The 21,378-nt window shown below is 43.8% G+C and overlaps 1 protein-coding gene and 1 long non-coding RNA gene across 2 annotated transcripts; one reads left to right on the plus strand and one right to left on the minus strand.

Annotated features, from left to right (window-relative positions):
* Positions 1-3,598: 3,598 nt before the first annotated feature.
* Positions 3,599-8,216, minus strand: LOC112948003. The gene is made up of 3 exons (XR_003249522.1): positions 8,138-8,216; positions 7,292-7,458; positions 3,599-3,725 (listed from the first exon to the last, which is right to left on the minus strand). It is a non-coding gene; the product is annotated as an uncharacterized LOC112948003 (long non-coding RNA).
* Positions 8,217-9,126: 910 nt separating this feature from the next.
* Positions 9,127-18,949, plus strand: E2F8 (E2F transcription factor 8). The gene is given in 14 exon segments (XM_026040222.1): positions 9,127-9,138; positions 9,383-9,550; positions 9,837-9,993; positions 10,948-11,253; positions 11,799-11,960; positions 13,413-13,550; positions 13,912-14,121; positions 14,910-15,023; positions 15,071-15,101; positions 15,277-15,709; positions 16,301-16,474; positions 17,346-17,478; positions 17,626-17,942; positions 18,534-18,949. Coding segments are annotated over 14 exon segments (2,529 nt in total). The 3' UTR covers positions 18,708-18,949.
* Positions 18,950-21,378: the final 2,429 nt, after the last annotated feature.

The raw sequence follows: 21,378 nt of genomic DNA on the forward strand, positions 1-21,378 counted from the left end.
GGTACTTGTATTTAAATAATATCTGCTCACTGCACGAAGATTCGTACATCAAAATATACTATCTATTCAATAGGCGAGTCGTGTTTTGGGGAAACTTCTTACCAATTTGTTGCAAGTGGGGTCTTCTACGGCCTGGGATGAGTGGAGACCAGGTGCCAGTCGGTCCCTCTGGTCTGCTCCTCGCTGTCTCCCCCTTCTGATGTGTTAGCACACGAGCTGCCAGCCCAGCTTTCCTGGTCAGAAAGGAAGGGCATTTTCAGGAAACGGGTTTTATTCTTCCAGCTGCAGTACCTGCAAACAGTCCATCACCTTTTGCTGGGCTTTATATGCAGCATTTAAGAACCACTGTCTACAGAAATCAACAGGATGTTTCAACTCTGCTCAAGACAAGACCTAACTGCTACTTAAGGGTGTTAATCAGCCCATGGGGACYGCTGGGGGGTTTTGCTCATGGGGACACAAAGAGGTGAAGCTCAGCACCCCGTTTTTGCTGAGGACCCCAATGTACCCGGGTCCCAGCTCAGACACAATCTTCTGCCTTGCCAGCCACCACCCAACAGGCAGACCAYGTTCTGCATCCTAAAGGGATGTATTCAAGTGGGAATATGGCAACTGACTCATTATTTACTACAAATCAATATAAAACATATACATGATATATATTTTTATATATATATGATTGATTTCAGGATGTAATGGTCCTTTACTTTTGCATTTACCCTCTTAATCCAGGAAAACAAACCAAGTATTGAAACATGTCTGCTGCTGGARTTCACTCAATGTTTCCTATAATTATTCCTGCTGAGAAATTCTTTTAAAGAGGATTTTTTTCCTCATAGAGAAAGGAAAACAGATTAATTCCTTGGCAACAAAATACTAATTAATCAAATGGGGCTCTATTCATTCCTAGCTTCTTCATTGCAAGAAAATATCCACTGTTTACCGCTGAAATKATAGTCTTGATTCAGTGTAAAATCAGGTGCTCTTAAGATCTAATTGCAAAAACAAGAAAAATAAGTTTTTGTGACGCTGCACTGTGTTTGTCTCGATGTGTGACTGCTGATTGCAGAGGCCGATGGTTAAGTAGAGGCAGGACTTTCTGCAGGCAGTTGCGTTGCAGCAACCTGCTTATCTCTGACCCCATAGACTGCCGGTCACCCCTGCAAATAGTCCCTGTTCCCATGGCAGAGAACTGGCTCTGCACCTCGTGGAAGCTGTTAGGCAAAGAAAACACAAATTTCCAGCCTGATCTGGCCTAAATTTAAAGGCAACTCAGGGCATTACCCCTTGCTGCCGCTGGAGAGGCCTTGTTTTCAGTACGTACAAGTTTTCATCTTGCTGCTTCCAATAAAAACAGGAGCTTCCCATATTCAGAAGTATTCCCATACTCTTCTTAAAGACAAAGCCCCTATTCCCAGCACAGGGAGGCTTTTTAAAACTCAGCTTTGCTTTCCGAGGCTATCCAAATCTCCCATTCAAACCAAAACCTAACTCTGGTTTTGATGAGTGTGTTTAATTTATTTAAAACATGTCTGCCAAGGTTAGTTTGTACATCAATATGTACAATTCTTTAAGGAAAAATATTGTCTTGCTTACCTGACAGTGTCTCTAATTAAATTTTGCRTATAAAACCCATCTGTTGAGTAGTCAAACCCAGCAGTGCTGCTTGCTTTTTTACTAATTTTTTTRAATACGGTAGATTAGAAACCAGACATTTGTCTGAAACTTTCCTTTTCATTTTTAATATGGAATAAAATCCATCTCAGAATTTGCCTTTCTGTAACGTWAAGGCAGCAACTTGAAGAGACTCAGAAGGTGATGGCTGCATATGCTGACTAAATGCAAAAAGGGGGCATATTCTTGTACCTGAAAGCTCCAGAGACAGTGACAAGCTATGCAATTCAGATATTATTTGAAGTTGTTTCATATTTGGGCAACTTTGGGAGCAGTTTCTATAAGTACCTACAGAGACAGGCTAGAGCTGAGATGTTTGACAGAGGAGAAGCCTGGATCTGGGTCTAGAAGATGCCTCTGCATTTCCTTGTTCCTCTAAGGAAGCCTAGATCTCGCTATCAATTCCTACCCTTACTTTTGGGATGTGCAGATCTAAATTCAGATCTAAAACCTCAAGTGATTAAAGATTTGGGTTAGTGCTCGGCTCACATCTCTGGTCCTGACGAGCTACAACGTGCATTGACATCACAGCAAGTCCAAGTGGCCAAGGCTTCCCGAATGCCTCTGTGTTAAGGACCAGACCTACACTTGGTTGATCCTCAGTGCGAGAATTTTCTTCCAAATAAAATGTCRTTTTCCATCATGAAAAATGTACCAAAAATTGCCACAAAAGGGAAGGAGGGCATGYTTTAAAATCCTTCTACAAACAGTAAAAAGAGGATCTTTTGAATATGYTAAGACTGGGTATTTTCCTCTAATTCTTTCACACTAGCATATGAAAAATGAATTTCAGTAACATATATGTTATGAAAAATACATTTCAGTAACATATAGGTTTTGAAAGACCAAAAGACTACAGATACAACCATTTTGATTTACAGAATCAATAACCCCAAAGAAGGACATGATTATTTACTTGCAGTAGCATGCATTGGCACGTGAGTACTTTTCACTAGGAGCGCTGCTAATTGCAATTAGTATTTTTGCTTTGGCTAGTAGAATACAAATGGCTGTTKCTGTTTAGTGGCACGTGTCACTTCACCAAAATACACAAGCTCATTTTTAACCTTTTCACACTGTAAAAGTCAAGCAGGAATTTTTTTAAACTTATATTTGCCAAAAAAAAGTTATTATTTACATACAATGCTTTCATTAAATAAAATATTTAATTTTCATAAATTACTTCTAAACACAGAAGTTCAAGTTTTTACACCATTTAGTGAGGCATGCCTCGAGATTAACAATACACACATGATGCAAAGGGAACTATAACATTTATAACCTTTTTATTCTTCCCCCTAGAACTTGAACAGGGCCTGTARTTTTCTGGCAACATAAAAATCTAACGTTCATATCCCATGGGCAACAGAAAGAGATGTGGTTGACACGGGACTGAACACACCTGCCATCAATAACACCCTGTGCCAGTCACTACGTAAGTAGTTTGTGTTAGATATTTGCTGCAGCAGCAGCAMTCGGAAGCTCCTTCCTGCAGGTGCTGGGTTATTGTCCTGTTCTCCCCTCCTGGGCTCCCAAGGAAACTTTGTGTCTGGGATTAGAGCCAACCTGGCGCTGGGTTCCCCCTGGTACATGCAARGCACTAAGCAACACTGCACCTTGTGAAGCACCGAGTGATGAAGGGGTTTTCCTTGGTGCCCACCGATGGCCTTGGAGCTTCTTGCTGCAGAGGAACGTCTCTCCTGGCTCTTGTCATCCTAATGGACAACTCTGCGTCATGGAGGTGGCAAGGAGCAAACACAGCAGGATCACAGGTACCCAACACACCAGGTCCAGGCTACAGCCAGGGGGGAAGTCATGGCAAAATCAGTGTTAATCTTCCAAGAACATGAAGTCTCCCCACATCAGACTATTTTGAAGGAAAAAGGCTCTGTTAAAACACCCCACACTTGCCTGCATTCCTGAGGCGAGGGACAAAACGAGAGCTGAGAGACATGAACATTCCAAWGCCTTTCTTCTTTTCTCCTTCTTCTCTGTATCTTAGCAGGAAAGCATCCTCGGAGGGGTGTTGTTTCCATGAGGAGCTGACGAGGCTGCCAAAGGAAGCACAGGGGGGTTCATGTTAGGAGCACGCAGCCCTGCGTGTTTTCCGTGTGTCTCGGAGCAGGAGCATCACTGCACGGTCCTGCCAACGCCACGGGCCTCCTCTGCAACACCACCYTGCCCTGAGCCACCCGCCAGGTATTCCTCTAATTATCAGCCTTAATTGCGGGCCTTTTAGCTGGAATACGCTGAAAATAGAATGTTTTTTTTTTCCCCTCAATAATGGAGGGCTTAATCATTTTCTCCTACAGTTCTAGGTTTATTTCTATTTGATGCATTTTTTTTCCCCGGTGAATGTGTTATGAAAGAGTGAAAAATGGCTTTAATCTTTAGAGAGAAAAAAAAATATTAATAACTTGACATAAGCAGTATTTTTCATTTCTCTTGTCCTCTGCAATATTTTAGTTAAAATCTTCATTGCAAGTCTTCATACGAGACTTTCTACATCCTTTCCAGGAGGGAATAAAATGACGACAAATAGCAACAGGACTTTAAACCTATTTTTAAGAATAAAACTTTTAAAAGCTTAGAAATTGATATTTCAAATATTCTCTCTGCAAAAGCRCATTCATTTTTTTCAGAAACTGAGACATTTGAGGGCTAGGTCCCATTGCTAGAAGGTGGTTGTCCATCTTTGAGAAGGCTGTTGAGACTAGAGCAGATTTAGTCATCCCTGATCCTTGCTCTTTTCTTTCCCCACCTCCTCCAGCCCCACTGCTCTAAAGTCTAAATCTAAAGTCTAAAGTCTAAATAACTTTCATTTGAGGCTAAAGCACTAAGTATTTTCTGCTGATAACTCAGAACTCTGCAGAAACGCTCAGTCCTTTCCAGGCTGGATTCACTTGCTGAGAGCAACCGACCAGGTTCCCAAACAGAACAAGTTAGCTGGGATTTCACCTAGAACAGGGTGGACAAGGATTTACAAACCACCTCCTCGCCCCTCCGCTACCTTCTGCTTGCAGGAGCGGGTGGCATTTACCCTGASAGCGAGCCACACCTGGATAGATTTATGCAGCAAGAGATTTACTGAGAAGGTTGAAATGAAGCTCCGAGCATAATTAAGGAAAACCAAGTGTCAAAAGTAAGGAGAAGATAATTACTGTTGTCACGTTTAATCCCTTGGTGGCAGATGAAATGATAGGGCTGGCTTAGGAGGTCGTATGAGGAATACAGAAGAGCGCTGCACTGGAGGGGCCCTTTGGCAGAGGGGCTGGCAGGTGCCACGGAGGCCGATTCCGGACCCTGTGGCCTCTGCCACGGGATTTACTGCACTCCAGCAGCGGCCTCTTGGGGCAAGAGGGAAAGGTCATCTGTGCAGCATTGACTAATCCCCTCCATACGTAAAAGGCAAAGGAAGGTGAGTTAATGGAAAGGAAAAACCTAGGCTCAACTCATAGCAGGATTTTGCTTTTAACTGCACACGCACAAGTCACCTTCAAGAAAACAAGTGTTTATGACTCTTTTTAACAACATGTAACCCACAGCATAGGCAAACTAATAGCTAGCAGTCAAGCTTACTGAGAAGATTTGAAAGCAGGGCAAATGGGGCCAAACACCTCCCAAAAAGCCAGATTTCTCAAACCATACAAGGTCATTCAATAACTAATCCYTGAGACTAGAAAAATAAAGATGTTTGATGCATTCCTTGGTATTTCAGAAACTTAAAGGTAACCGTGGCACCTGTTTGTGGTGCAGCCCTGGCACGTATCATACACCTAGAGCTGCAAGAACAGGCCTTGCACGGGTGGGATTATGCAAGGTTTGATAGAATGGGTGCCAAACACGTGAGACGTCCAAAGCGAGAGCAACAAATCCTTGAGAGGGATTTTAAAGATGAAGAGACAGCTGTGGTTAAAAGGCAGAGCTGACCAGAGTGTTCAAAGCAAGACGCGTGAAGAACTAATTCAAAGGAGCAGCCTTCAAATATAATGTGAGGGGACAGCCCRTGGAAAGAAGAGGAGAATTTAATGGAGGTGAAGAAAATTTTCAAATAGAAATTGAATTAGGAAATTCAGGACACTGCTTTGACATCTATGCTGCATTCCACTCTGAATACATGGTAGAAGACATCCAAGTGGTAGGATCAGGTACTATTTAACATCACTACTGGCTTGACCCACATGCAGTGATAGCTCTGCAGTATCTAGTTATTGACCATAATCCTCTAGCTCAAGGACATGAAATAAATGGTCCTTTGCTCCAAATTACACTTGAGATCTGGATCAAAAAATAACAGTTACAAGGAAAGACTTGCCTGTGCACTTCTTTGGCAAGTACAATCCCTCTTACTTCTCAAAAACTTGCAATTTCAATGGCTACAAACCTTTCTTTTAGTGAAGAGGTAGCTCATCTCCCAAATGCTGAAATAATTACATTAAACACACAGCAGTGATTTAGATACTAGGCCCTGTAAAATACTTGAGTAGCGGGGTGAAACACATCTGAGGTAAAAGCRCACTGTGCTCTGAGCTCTAAATATGATGTGCCCTGATGAACCTCCACGGCATATGAGCCTGGATATCCAGATTTATCTGTGCCCGTATCTCTCTTCACTGCTAATTCAGCTTCACAAAATACACCYGCAGAAGCAAAGCGGCTGAACACTACATCTCTCTCTCTTAGTTTGTGCCATGTTATTAATATTCTTCCAATGTTGTCTCTGGTGCATGCATTAAGTTTTAATTAGCATTCCCCAAAGGAGGCAGGGATTGGGTTATTAACCATCGAAGGCGATGGTTCRTTGAGGAATCCAGGGTTACACTGTTTTCCTTTCCAGCCTGATTTTGACCGACTGACTTAATCTAATTTCAGAACACCATGAAACAAGTGACAGCGAAGAGACCAGAGTCAAATTGAATCTGCTCCTTCAGCAGTACGAGTGGATGAGGTTCTGTTTCAGCCAGACCAGTGGGTGCAGAGCTGGGTGAGGCTGGAGCTCCTCCGGGTCGGGCACTGCCACCTGCAGCCCCATTCCACTTGGGATGGGATGCAATGACTCAGCTTGCCCTATCGTCTGGAAGGAACCCAAGGGATTAAGCCCTACGGAAGCACTGGAGTAAGGAGAAAGCTGCCGTTTCTGGCTAGGTTATACTTGAAAATCTACTCTGCATTTTGAAAAAACTTCTACAAAACAAAGTCTCAGATTGAAGTAACAGTGACTTAACAGCACACGAACGCCCCAGGGACAAGCCTGTCCCCAGGTTTCACAGCATGTGAAGATCTACCCCCATAGTCAATCCTGCAGCATAAGCAAGGCACTGTTAAAATGTGTGTGTGTGTGTGTGTGTGTGTTGTGTACATACACATGTATACGTATATTTATGTATGTACAGGGAATGGAAAGATGCTATGGATCAAACTTTTCAAACTCTTACCTTTCACTTTCCTTAAGGATTATATTGAAGCTGCTGGTTTTAGAGCAAGTGCAGAGATAACGTGTATTAGTTGACTTGTACTTCACGCCATGACGGGCTTGCAGGAAGCACCTGTAATTACCTGAGCAGAATGATCTCAGCCCAAATCGTCATGAACTTGGTGAGATTTAGCRGCTACTTACCATTCAGCGTGGCAGATGAGCAGCAATGCATCCGGCAAGCTCACAAGCATCCACTCCAGGGTAGGTGCCGTGAAACAACCCACTCCTGGCAACACTCGGTCATACAAGAGGTACAGCTACGTGCTGAGACCACATTCGTGGTTTCCTCAGTAAATGCAGAGCCAAGGCTACGCGGGAGGAGAAAAACAGACAAGAGAAGGAGCCGTGTTTAACTTTGTTCAGCACAGGTATAAGAAGCATTTCATTTTACACAGTCCTCACTTCTTATTTACCACRTTCCATTTACCATTCACTAAATTAGATACATCTAAACCATCAAGATATATCACACCGAATCCCCAATCCACAYGACAGTGCTTTGAATAGCTTTAGTTCACCTAACGTGGATAAAATGTTATGTATTTCTCTCTAATGCTGATTCCCAGTTTCTTAATTTGGAGCGTTATTTGGCACTAGAGCAGGTCTCCCACACAAGAGCCACCACACAAACATTTCAAAACTACACATTAAAAAAAAAAAAATTGCTTATTCATAAATAGATCCCGCTGCCTCTGGTTCTTATGCTGGGGGTGGGCATACATCTTTTAATCCCTTTTTATTTTCCCCTCTAGAGAGGGCATCTCGCAGACAATGCTTCCTGCTGGGCCRCAAGGATGGAGCTGAAGAAGAGCAGGAGGGAACAGGGATGGTTCAAACCCACAGGCTGCTCCTGCCTACACTTACCTAACCACAAAGAGGGCAGGAGACGGGAATTGGGGAAGAAGAACACAGGGAAATACGTGGGGAAAAAACACAGAAGAGGCGCACGAGTTACTCCAAAGAGGAATTTCCTCTTTAAACCTTTACCTAAGGACACCTCAAAGCGCACAGATCACAGCGCTGAGTCTGCCGTGTAGATCTCCTCCGTGTGCTGCCGGTTTTATGTGTTTTTATTTAATGCACCTGGGGCTCTTCACCTGGACGCGGCGCTGCGTGCGAGACCACAGGGATGGGAAGAGCCGCCCGGGGAGCTCCCTGGCGGGACGGTGCCCTCAGCGCTYGCTATAACGCGGGGAGGAATGAAAACGAGGGGGAAAAACACAAAATAAGTAAAATAAAAGGAGCTAATCGGCCTCGCTAAGCCCATTAGCGCCAGGCTTATCGCGCTAATCCTCCTGCGGGGCGTGTTAATCCGCACGGCCGCCTCACCTCGCTCGCCGCCGCTGTCAGCCCGGCGCCCCCCTCATGGCGGCGGCCGTTACGCTCCCCCCCCCCGCCACAAACGGCCGTTGGGGCGCGCGCGGCGCCGCGTTCCCCCCCCCGCCCATCCCCAGTCCGCGCGCGCGCCCCGTTTCCCGCGCCCGGCCACAGCCCCGTGAGGCGAAAGGAGGGAGGGCAGAGAGGGCAAAGGGCGCGCGCCCATTGGCTGCGCAGCGGCGGGCGGCGCGCGCCCATTGGCTGGGAGGCGCCCGCCCCGCGGCGGYGGGGCAGCGGGTTAAATTCAAATCGGCAGCGGGAGCGCGCGCGGGGCGGGCGGGCAGCGGCGGCGGGAGGTGAATGTCCCGCTCCCGGCCGCTCCCGCTCCCGGCCTCAGGCTCCCCACCGCGCGCCGGAGCCGCTTCCCCCTTCCCGGCGCGGCGGTGGCGCCAAAGGATTTAAACCGGATCCCCGGGAGGCCCCGCCCGGCGGCGGCGGCCAATGGGCGGCGCGGGGCGGGGCAGGGCCGTTAGGCGCGCGGGCCGGGGCGGGCGGGAGAGGGACGGGGGGGTCCGGGGCGCCGCCGCTAACGCGTCTCTCCGCCGCCCCCGCGCAGCGACGCCCGAGCCCCCGGCGGCGGCAGGAGGCAGCGGGACGACATGGGCGACAAGGTAACGTCCCCGCCGCTGCCGCGGGGCGCTGACAGCGCGCGGGCGGCCCCGGAGCTTAACGGCGGGGGCCTCCCGCGGGGCTCGCCTCCCTGCATCCCCCTTTCTTTCCTTCTTAAAATAAAATCTGCCAAATCCCTCCTTCAGACCCTGCAGTGCGGCCTAACGGCTGCTTTCTCCCCGCGGAATACCTACCTGCAGGCGCCGCGCCGCCCTCCTAACGCCCGCTCCCTCCTTCCCGACGCAGGAAAACCGGCGGCCCGAGGCGGCCGCGACGCTCACGACGCCGCCCAAGGCGGCGGCAGCGCCCGCCGCCGAGCCCTGGACGCCCACGGCCAACCTCAAGGTGCTCATCAGCGCCGCGAGCCCCGAGATCCGCAGCCGGGAGCAGCGGCGCGCGCTGGCCGGCCTGCAGGTACGTGCGGCCCTCGGCCCTGCTCGCTCAGCGTGKGCAGCGCCCAGCTTGGGGGGATCACCCCCAAAATCCGAATGTTGCCTCATTGCAGGCTTTGATTTCTTGGTTTGGCTCCGCTCCTGTGGAGGACGAAGGTAGAGGGTTAGGCTACCGGGAAAGCTGTCTATACAGACACTAATTATAGCTATATAACTAGTTRTAAGTATATGTAGTTATCCATAACTATACACAGTTCTATATCAGCGGGGTTGTTCACTGGGGGGGCTTTTTTCTTCTTTTGGTGCAGGAGCAGTTATCCGGAGACGAATACGAGAGGTCTCAACCAAGCCGCAAAGAGAAAAGCCTCGGATTACTGTGCCACAAGTTCTTAGCTCGCTATCCTAATTACCCCAGCGCCGCCGAGAATAATTACATCTGCCTTGACGAAGTAGCAGAAGAGCTTAGTGAGTCTGTGTCTGTGTATACCCTACCGTGTGCTTCTTCACGGGGATATGCCAAGAAGCCCAAGATTGGGGTCGAGACGTTTTTGCTCAGTAAAACTTGAACGCTTACTGCGTATTCCCCAGCTTTCCCTTAAACCTAGCTTAAGCTGTCCATTCGTACAGCGACTGTATAAAGGGGCTGAAGTTTCTTCAGTGGACAGACTTGAGAAGCCCAGGATTCTGTTTAATACATTATTATCAGAGATACTACAAATAACATGCTGCACTTCTGGTGATCTAGGAAGGAAGCTTAAACTCAGGGGTTGAATTCTGTGGCACGAGCTCATCTTTCTCAAACTGAACCCTTAACTCCTGGTCCAATCATGACCTCAAAGCAAGGAGAGACCTTCTGCTCTCTATGATAATTTAACCAATTTTCTCATTTCGCTGATTAATTTCATCAGTGATTTACCTGAAGTCTAAGTTGCCGGTCTGCAGCTCCTTTGTAAGGGCTATGAAGTTACAGCAGCAGACACATCGTGAAACTGTTAAGAGTTACAAATTTTGCTATCGAAGTTTTGCTGTCAGTGCATCTTCAGATATGTTGGGAGACACAGAATGGAGATRAACCACAATCAAACCAAAACATCCATTCCGTTTGTCCACACACAAAATCACTAGTCATGTTTCAAAAATGAGTATCCAAAAATTATAATTTTACAGACGAAATAGAAATCCATCGCTTCTTTACAGGAGACCATATAAAAAATTTTTTTTTTACAACATTTTCCTGAAAATTTTGCTGAAAACTTTGTAAAGAGTAATCCATTAAGATGGCTTAGAAGTATATTAGTGTATAAAGAAGTAGTATACAGAAAACTGACCCCTTAATGTGTAAAGCAATACTTCAGGGAATGAAATTGCAGTAAATATGTCATATTGATGCCTTTTTTTCCTTTGTTTTTCCTTTTTCAGATGTTGAACGTAGGCGCATATATGATATTGTGAACGTGCTTGAGAGCCTACACATGGTGAGCCGCCTTGCCAAGAACAGATACGCTTGGCACGGGCGCCACAACCTCGCCAAAACGCTGCAAACCTTGAAAAAGGTTGGGGAAGAGAACAAATACACACAGCAAATAGAGATGCTCAAGAAGAGAGAGTACGAGCATGAATTTGACACGGATGGTGAAGGAAGTGAAGAAATGGCAAGATCTTTTGGCTCAGCTGAGCACTCAGAAATGTGTTTTGTTGAGCTCCCGGGGATGGAATTTCGTGCTGGTAATATTTCTTCATAAAGTCTGGAATTACATGTGTCTGTAGTTATAAGCATCTATGCAACTGGAAAGAATATTTATTGGCATTTTTTTTCTTTTTATTAAATACTACCGCCTGAAAAGCACTGTAACTTTTTCAGCTGTCTTAATCATTTGGTTCTTGCACAGGTTTTTGTTTTGGTTTTTACAGTGCAAGAATGAGGTGAAACTATCAAACACTAGATATTTTTATATGATATACAATTAAATTGTGTGTTTTGTTACTATTGGATGTTAAAAGCAGAAATGGCTCCATGAATTTTTAAAAATTATTCATGGAGGAGATGATTCCTTAAGGACAGTTAAGTCTGCAATTAAGAATTCTTTTAAGTTTACAACTAGTCAGATGATAGGAATGGTCAAGGGGAAGCGCAGTCCTTTTCTTCATTCTTCCATTTCGTATCCTAACTGTTACTGCCAAATATTTTTCACCAGATTTCTTCAGTATTTTAAGACTGTTTGCAGCTGGTCTGTCATCTAATGCTTTAATCCTTTCCCTCTCTGCTGCAGCATCAGTAAACAGCAGGAAAGACAAGTCTTTACGAGTGATGAGCCAGAAATTTGTGATGCTGTTTCTTGTATCAACTCCTCAAATAGTAAGCCTTGAAGTTGCCGCTAAAATCTTAATTGGAGAAGACCAGTTTGAAGACTTGGGTAAAAGCAAATTTAAAAGTAAGTAAAGTGCTGCTCCTGCTATCTGCTTTTTGATCTTCTAAATAAAAATATCAACTGTAAGCTAAATGAACTGTTCTGATACAAGATTTTAAGTTTGTAAAATACAATTCCCTTTTTCCTCCCATAAATTATTTTGAGTTTTGAGAAACTTACTGAGCTCCTTCCCTAACTTCTAATCAGGACTGACTTAARCATACATGCCATGGGAGAGAAGTCCTTTAAATCCATTCTCCAGGCAGCAATGCCACGAGGGTAATTATTAGCCAGAGTTTCTTTTTTTCCTCAAGTGATCTGTCAAAGACTTTCAGCATCGTTTCAGCAAAGATGTCCCAGCACCATGCAAATTAGTGTTCTGGTCATACAACTTGCTGTTCAGARATCTAAAGACATTTTGTAGAAGTCCCGTTAATAGTTTGCTTGTGAGAGGAAGTGAAAACTAATGTTTTAACTGCCAATTGTTTCTTCATTCTTTTAACCTGATTTTCAGTTCTTTCACTTCCCCCTTCCCATTCAAATGAACAGSTACTTCTAGGTCTAGGCCTGTATACTCATAATTAAAAAGGTGCCTGCGCTTGAGGGACTAAGAACGAATTTTGGGTTTCAATGCAAACTTCATCCTTCCTGGATTCTCCAGCAGATTYCACTGCCYGTTTGTTTGTTTGTTTATTTATTTAGTGAAACTATCAACAGAATAAAAAAAGTGATCCTTAGCACTTTCAGTTCATAATTTCTTTTCCACTACATCATGGCAACATAGAGTGAGTGGGTGGCTCTGTCTTTATGGTCACCCATGTCTTTATGGTCTTGTTCTTTCTTCTTCCTCTATTAACACCTGTCTCACAATAAAAGCATTTTCAGGACAGTCTTTCCCTGTCCCATGACTTGCTAGGCTTTTTTTTTTTTTTTTTTTTTTTTCTCTCTCCTAGCAGAAACAGTGGGTTAAGCACATTCACTTTGCAGGCAAAGAGTTCAGCTGCAATTTCCTTGCTGCCTAAACCTTGCTGCTAATAGYTGAGCCTGAACAGCTAAGAACAACATGCGGGATGATTATCCTGGTGGGTGTTTTCCATGCCCCCATATTCATCCTTTCCCTATCTATACCTGCTTCTTAAGCTACTTATTTTCTCTATGGAACTTGTACAGGTTTGRTCACTGCTCAGAGCTCCATTTCCCAGAGACTCATTTTGAGCAACCTTTGGAGTAATGCCTTTTCTTATCAGTATATTTGTTTTAGATGTTTTCTGTGTAAATCCATTTTAAATAGTAAACTTACAGTGAGATATGTTATTTCATAGCATAAATATCAGTTCCCCAAAATTGTGTTCCTAAAGAAACTTTACAGTTGTTGGACTGCTGCTACAAGAATGTCATACTGCTCTTAATCTGATGGATGGTAATTTGCTAAGGAAACAGGAGTGCTGTAGTTCACATTTGCTGCTTCTATTTCAGCCAAAATTCGGAGACTTTACGACATAGCAAACGTTCTCAGTAGCCTTGAGCTTATCAAGAAAGTTCATGTTACAGAGGAAAGAGGTAGAAAACCAGCATTCAAGTGGACAGGACCTGATGTCTTGCCAAATGCCCGGGGTAGGTGTATATTCCATTTTCCTGCCTCTCCTGCTGATGGATTTTCCTTGTTCCTTTGTTTTCACCTCCAGAAAATCTTTTTTGAAGAAGAGACAGCATAAGCTAAGGAAGCCAAGGAATCAAAGCTAAGTCTTTGATAAGTTACAGCCATGTAACCTGGTCTTTGACAACAGAGCATGCTAGTATATACACTAGTATATCAAATACGTATCTCTCCAGGCAGGGTATAGTCTCTTAKCAAGACTCCCACATTTCAGTTTTTGATGTTACTGGTATTCCAGTGTTTATAAATYGGGCTCTTTTAATTACTGGTGCTGTAATCAGTCAATGATATTTGCTCTTGGTTTTGTTCTGCTTTTAGATACAAAACTTGGAGCCAGCACTGCAACCTGGGTCCCACCTCTCTCGGAATCCATCACTTCCAAAGAGCAGTGTTCAAAAAACCTTTTTCCTTCAAGAGTCAAGCAAGGCTTTACACGGCATCCATCTCTAATAAAGTTAGTTAAAAGTATAGAAAATGACAGAAGGAAGATCCACTCTGCTCCGACCAGTCCAGTTAAAATAAGCACAAGTATGTAGCAGACAAAGTACACTCTGTACTTGTTTCATCTGAATATGTTCTTAACTCAGAAGGGTCTTGCATTAAACACTTTAGCTCACCATCCTCTTGTAGGAGCTATAAATGTGCTTGGGTAAGCACGCGTACAACATACACATGTTTAGAGGTGCCATAGATAGGACCAGATGGGGRAAAAGCAGTGCTGGTAAACCTGAGAGCTGACAAAACTTACAGTGAAAATAAATCTAAAAAGATCCACACTTAGTGAATAAGCTGTGCGGTTAGTAGCAATTCTTTTCAGTTTGATGGATCAAATTCAGCCACGGCTTAAACAGTTACAATAATGTAAATACATTMATTTAGGTCTGGCCCAAATTCAGTATGTTACAGCAGACTATTGTCTCCTCTTTTAACACTGAACAAGTTAGAGGTGCAATAGTACTTAAGCCGGAATTCAAGCAGAAAAATACTCTACTTTTTACTTACCTGAAAACTCYACTTTTTCAGGTTTTCCTAAGGTGTTCTGCAAAATTGCCAGAAATTTTCCTATCAGGGCTCCTGTTCTTAATGTGCATTGTCTTTGAAACCAACCAAAGCAACAGAAAAAAGCCTTGACCTGAGACTTTACAACTTACTTGATGTAAGGCTCACTCTGATCAAATCAAGGCYGGGCTGCAGCTTGATAACACAGAGTCTTATTGTCCTCTCATTAAATGTGTATGCATTAAACAATGCAGTCTGAAGCCTGAATTTAACTTCCCAAGCTGATGTATTATGAGCTTTGTTTTATTTCCCACCAGGCAGCAATGAGAATTTATCAAGTGTCCCAGGTAAAATGGCTCAGCTTGCAGCGCTCTCTAAACATCAGCTAGAAGGACAATCAAGGTAAGTTTACACAAGCGTTATGGGGAGAAGCTTTATTTTGTGCCTGGCCGTTAAGTTTAAGCTATGCTCAAGGCAGGGTTAGGCAACAGTCTCAAATGGCCTCTGATGCCACTTTATTTTTTATATGTTTTGTCTGAGGATATTTTTATTTCTAATTTGTTTGGGGGATAGAGAAGTACAAATCTGTGTTAAGCCTTAGTTTGGCAAACCATGATTTGTCAGGGCAAACGTGCCCGGCAGGGGATTGATTTGCTTGTTATTACCTTACTGACTCGTATTTAGGAATGCAAAAGAGCTGGAAGCRCAGCTGGCTTTGGAAGGTGCCCAGCGCTCACCACGGCCGCTGGGCGTCCTGCCCGCCGCGCCGCTGCTGCTGCCCCCCGCCCAGGCTGGCGTCTCCTACGCCATCTATCTGCACCCGTCGCAAGCCCCCGCCGTGACCACGTACAGCCCCAGCCTCATGCTGCAGCCTCTACCCTGCTCCCACGCGGCTGCCAGGACAGGGAGCAACGGCAGAGCAGCGAATGAAACACCCCCTGAAGGAGGAGAGGATCGCGTGGATAAAGGTGATCCGAGAAACATCCTGACAGCTGCCACCGGACAAACTGTGCAGCCTGAGGCCGTGCCACACAAGTGCCTCAAAAGATCACAAGCATTCCAAGAACACAGTCCGAGGAAAAGGTGTAGAAGTGATGACAAAAGCCCCAGTACTCTGGTAAGTTTTTTTTTTTTTAAATCTCATTTCATAGCTTAATGATGGTGCTGCCTCCTCTTCTCAAACTCATTTGAGAACCTATCAGATGATATAAAATTTATAAATACATCRCAAAGCTTGGTCGAGGAGTTCTCTCGTAAAGACATAATCCTTTAGTTGCCTTGAAGAGCAGTTGTGCTACAGCCTTGCAGAAACTTTGCAACATAAAACAACATTTGATGTTGTCATTTGAGAGCACCTGTTTCTGTGCCTTGGAGGAATAATTTTGGAGGTACGAAAACAGATAAAAAAACCCTGAACTGTCTGTAATTGCTCGCTAATGCAAATGCATCTGGAATAACAAAATGCATTTTGAATGACATTGCAGCTGTGAAACGTTATCAGTGTGTGCTGTGACAATGTCAGTGGCATCAAACACACACTAGCAGCAAAGGAGCAAGGGGGGATAACAGAGAAGGAATAAATATTAGTGGAGACTTATGACTGASGCTGTAAAGCCTGTCTTCTGCCAGGTCTACCTATGTTTTTGAATGTACTTTTTTAAAGGGAGAATCCATTAAAAATGAAAAACCACCTTCCAATGCTTTGCAGATTAAGCATGAAATGGACACGTCTGAGAAAGAGAGACCAAACCAAGTTGAAAAATTAGATCAAAACGTGCCACGTTGCTGCGACCAATGCAAGAGGGAAGCCGTTCCAGGAGAGGAGGACAGAACCAAAACTAAACAAGAAATACCTTTGGCATTTGCCACTCCTGCTCACGAGGTAAACTTTGTCAGGTACCACAGCGCCTCAAACCTTTCCCTGGAAAACCACCRCTTCCAGGAGCATTCTTTGCCAAACAAACAAAACTACAGTCAGTCCAGCCATAGATTAATTTTTGTTGAATTATTTTTCAATCTTTTAAAAACTTCCTGTAGTACTCTTCTATTTTGCATTAAGTATACAAATTAAGAGGAAATGAGATGACTGGCATAAAGATGGTAACTAAGACTCATTAGATGGAGGTACTGTTGAGATTCCATGTCTTCCCAGTCCTTTGCCTGTACAGTTTCAAATACTTTAATTTATAACAGAACCCCATAGAACTTTTTATATTTTAATAAAATTTAATATTCTGCAATTAGACTTGCTGCTCTAAAGAACTGCATTAAAGGGCAGTTTAGTCAACAAAAGCAGAGCGTGTAAATGCACATGCCAAAGAATACCATCTTCAAGGACGTGTCTTACCAAAACAAGATGCAGAGTGAGGTGACACAGTGATGACTGGGTCTAGATGTTTCTTTCGTTAGAAAAAAAGTCACTATGCAGAATTCTCTTGTGTCTAACTGCAATGTGTTAACGTGGAACRGATTTCCAGCCCCTTACTGAGGAGGGCCGCTGGGAATAGAGCCAGCCGCCTGCCACAGACTACAGTGGKCTTGTTCTAAGAAGTGACACTTTGACTCAGTGGTGTCTGACTTCAGGCATGAAAGGGCCTGGAATACGGAGTCCTGGGAATATGGYGGATAAAGAACTAAGGGCAAGGGAACAGGAATATGGAGAATAATGAACTAAACGAGTGCARCTCTGGGGAAGGGCTTCAAAAAGGCTGCTTACATCGCTGAGTATAAGTGACTGTATCTTTCTCTTCCAGACTTGTTTTCCATCTCGCTGTCTTATTCCTTTTCCTCAGTGCATCCACCACGGCAACGAGGCAGGTTTCTCTAACAAAGAGAAAGCTGGGATGTGCCTGTTACAGCACGCTCCCTACAGCTCGCCCATCGCCGGTGAGTACTGAACTAGATACACACGTAGATCTCTGTCTTGCAGGACTGAAGGATAAACTTAGCCGACTCGGGTCATTAAATCACTGCTACAGTGGTCCAGCGTCAGCTTTTAATCCCCTCCCCTCCTTGATTGTTTTTCATCTTTAGGTGTGATTCCCGTGACAGCACCGGAGCTGAAAACAGTGAACATTCCTGCTTTCCACATAACACCCTTGAATATAATGCTCTCACCCACCTCCATCGCTGCTGCGCCGGTACTGAGCAACTCCTGTATCCTTTCAAGCAACACGAGCCCTGCCCAGACTCCGAGTTCTTCAGTTCTGAACTTCACGCTGCAGCATTTAGGACTAATACCTGCTGAGGTGCACGTTCCTGCAAATCCTGTTCTTCAGCACATGACAATCTCTTCAAACCCAGAAAGCGTTAGCCATAGCTCAGAAAACACAAAATTGAAAGAAGAGAAGGTAGGTAAAAATATATTGAACTTCCTGGCCAGTGCAGGTACTTTACTTAAACTTCTGCCCTGCTGCAAAAACCTGGAGTAACAGACAATGAAAGGCAAGCTTATTACAGGCTGGAAAGCAAGAGCAAGCATCATTTTTCTCGGGGGGAATTGGAGGCAGTTTAGTTGAAGGATGACAGAATGCGAAGAGAACTCTCTTAAAGACAGTGTGGACAGATCTGAGATGACATCTATTTACAGAATCTGCATTTGTTACATCTCATTACTCTCCTAACTCTTTCCCGAGGACTTTTTCTTTTTTTGTAAATTGGATAAGCTTGATAGAGGACTAAACAAAAATCCGTAGAGAGAAATCTACACCTTTATGCCTAGCTTAGGCAATATTGTATTGCCTAAGGTGTGTTTATACTCACAAAAAAAAGATTACAACAAAACAAGATTTTTTTTTCTAAACACACAGATATATACACAAAAATAGATAACCGCAGTACAGAGTTGTTAGGTTTTTAAAATGTTAAAAAATATGGAAACCTAAAGCTAGAATTCACTTCTTTTCAGTGCAACTAACTTTCTCTCTTTCTCATCGTTTTAGCCAAGTGGTCCAAAGGAACCCCAAGAGCTTCAAGCAGCGCAAGAAAACTTTTTCCGCACCCCAGGAGGGCCAAACACAGTGTCTTCCTTTTCTGCAAATTCAGATGGTACTGATGCAATTTCTCAAGGAACCTTGTACATTCCTCAAAGAAAACTTGAAGTGTCAGAAGACTAATTTCAGGATATGGAGTCGCTGAATGTGTTAGCAGACAATGCTCCACACCTCTAGGATCATATAATGGACAGGGTTTATTGTGGAGGTGTATTGGCAAGACCTCACTGCTGGAATAGCCTTAATTAGTACTTTAGAATTTAAAGCAGCTCTTTATGGGAAAGTTATTGTCTAATATTTTTTGAAAAAGGCTCATCTAAACTGTCTTAGCAACCAAGTTAGATATCTAATATTTTCTGTGTTGCTTTTCCGCTATGCAAAGCAAGCTGAAATTGATTTTGTACAGAAAGGTACAGTCTGTAAGTCAGTGCATATTTTGCACAAAGGAAGTACTGTGAGCATGTAAATATTTTGTCTTAACAAAAAGGCCATAGTTRCAGTTTCTTTCACTTCTTTGTTCAATAATGCTCTTTTGTAAAGTTAGTAAAAACAACAAAATGAAATTTTACATAAACTTGATTAAATTAAGAATTATTTATACTGTATTTTAAATAAATTTGTTCTGATTAAGCTTACATGACCCTGTCACCTTTTGAGAGTTTTGCTTAATTTAATTTGATTAACAGTTAAATAACATACTATACAAGCCCTAGCATCTTTTTTTTTTTGGCCAGAGAGGGATAACTCCATCTTCTGAAGAAAGAGAGAATGGTATCTTACCCCAAATTGATTTTAATCTAAAGTTAACTAGATTAGACTTTCTGAGACTAGAGATTACAACAGGGAACAGAGGAAGAGATTTACAAAGTCTGGAATTCAAAGCAACCTTGTCCCATGTAAGTCTTCTACCACATGCAAGACCAAGTGTCACAAAATGAGATGTTACCTAGTTCGGAGAGTTAAAGAGAACCTGGCACCAACACAAGTCAAATGCCAGCTGGGAATCCTCCTTCCCAGCAAACACAGGGCAGACRAAAGCCTGACCACAACCATACACCCTCTTTGCCTCTGTTCTCCCCTGAGACACAGGGCTGAACCAGATGCTATATACTAGTCATTATTAATAGCTGGAGAATTCCTGAGGCAAAACTTCAGTTAAAAGCTGCACTTCTAGTTCCGGTTTTAAATTCTATTCTCTCTCCAGAAGGAGGGTCAAAGTGTAAAATTCATCTTTGTCTGCCAAAGGAGCTTGTCCATTGCAGAAACCACGGGTCAACTAACGGGCTTGCTTTCTAGTAATACAAGCAATTTTGGATAATACAAAATAGATCTGACTGAAGAGGAGAGCTCTTAAAAAGCTGCKACAAGATGGGGAAAAAAGCAAAAGCTGGGAAACAGAGCACTTCACTGCAGCAGCGAGCAAAGCTTTTCCTGTTCTCCTTTAAGTGATAATTAATCAGATATTCACCTTCCTCACGCTTTCTTCAATCATTTTTACTCTAGTGAGGACAAAGGCAAAGATTTACAGAAACTTGCATTAGGCAAAGGAAATAAACTTCAAAACTCACTTTTTTTTTTGAGACTGTAGTAAGCAGAAGAAGAAAAAATGTAATAATTAGGTTTTGCAAAAGGCTCTTGCCACAATTCCTATGCTCTGCTGTGAAAGCTGAACACTTATTCCAATTTYCTCTTGAGCATTCCTGGGCTCCTGCTGAATTACAGTCACTTGTTTTTGCACGTGGGCTTTCTAAAACTCAGCTCTTTGCTTTGTTCTTGCTCCTTTTGCAGGCAGAAGCGCTACCTTCTCCCTCCTCAAAGTATTTGATTCCCCAGAAGAGCCGGGTCTCGCTCTGACTAGCTGAGCTCACTGCTCTTCCCACCTCTCCAACGTGACCCGACTCCTCGATTTACTCCATTGCCAACCTCTAGGCAAGTTCCTCAGATCTTCAGACGAGCTTCAGTTTTCATAGGCTGCATTCCAGTTTTCTGAGCAGTGCTTTTAAGCTCCGCCTTTGATTTACAGAAAACAYAGTCCTGCTCCACCAGGAATATGAACACTAATGCATCTGCACACACCAATTGCTTATTTCAAGTCTGTTTCTACAATTTTAAGCTCTAATACTCCAATTTTAAGTACCTTCAAAACAAGATTACCCTCTAAATCTGTAAAGCACTTAAAGAAGTGAACACAAACCTTCTTACCCTTCCATCTCCCCCTCTCTAAACTGACTGCAATACCATGCATGTCCAAGGGGCTCGGAGAGGTTTGACAGTCACTTACAAACGCAACGATTAAATATGCTAATGTCAGCTACCGGTCTTAGTGCTTAAAAGAAGCACGAATTTAAAAGTGATAAGCATAATTCCCCTACTAAAAAACTTTTCGCAGTTACAAAGTTGTGAACTACTCATTAGTAGTATTTGGTTTAAGATCGTTGAGTCCCAGAGGTGCCTGCAATCAGCTGTTGATTTTTCTAATTATTTTCTTAGATTATTTTTGGCAATGCAATCATTTCTGACTCATTCCGGGAAGCGCTGTTTTAAGACTCACGTTTAAGCCCTTTAATTGCAACACTAACGTTTCAGTCCTTCAGTACGACCCATCAGAGCCCATTTGGAAATGCCTGTAGGCGCAGTCGGAGGGGCTGCGTTGCTGTCCACCAGCTCACGAGGGAACAAAACGCCAGGCTTTTGTCAGAGGTTATTTTCAGCCCCATGATAGCAATGGCATTGCTGAGATCCCTGAAGCCCTCGCTCATTCCCCTCCCCTCCCAGCTTATAGGGCCCCCAGTGG

The sequence above is a fragment of the Nothoprocta perdicaria genome, unplaced genomic scaffold (assembly GCF_003342845.1).
Source record: "Nothoprocta perdicaria isolate Ctin4 unplaced genomic scaffold, notPer1 scaffold_251, whole genome shotgun sequence".
Taxonomy (NCBI): Eukaryota; Metazoa; Chordata; class Aves; order Tinamiformes; family Tinamidae; genus Nothoprocta; species Nothoprocta perdicaria.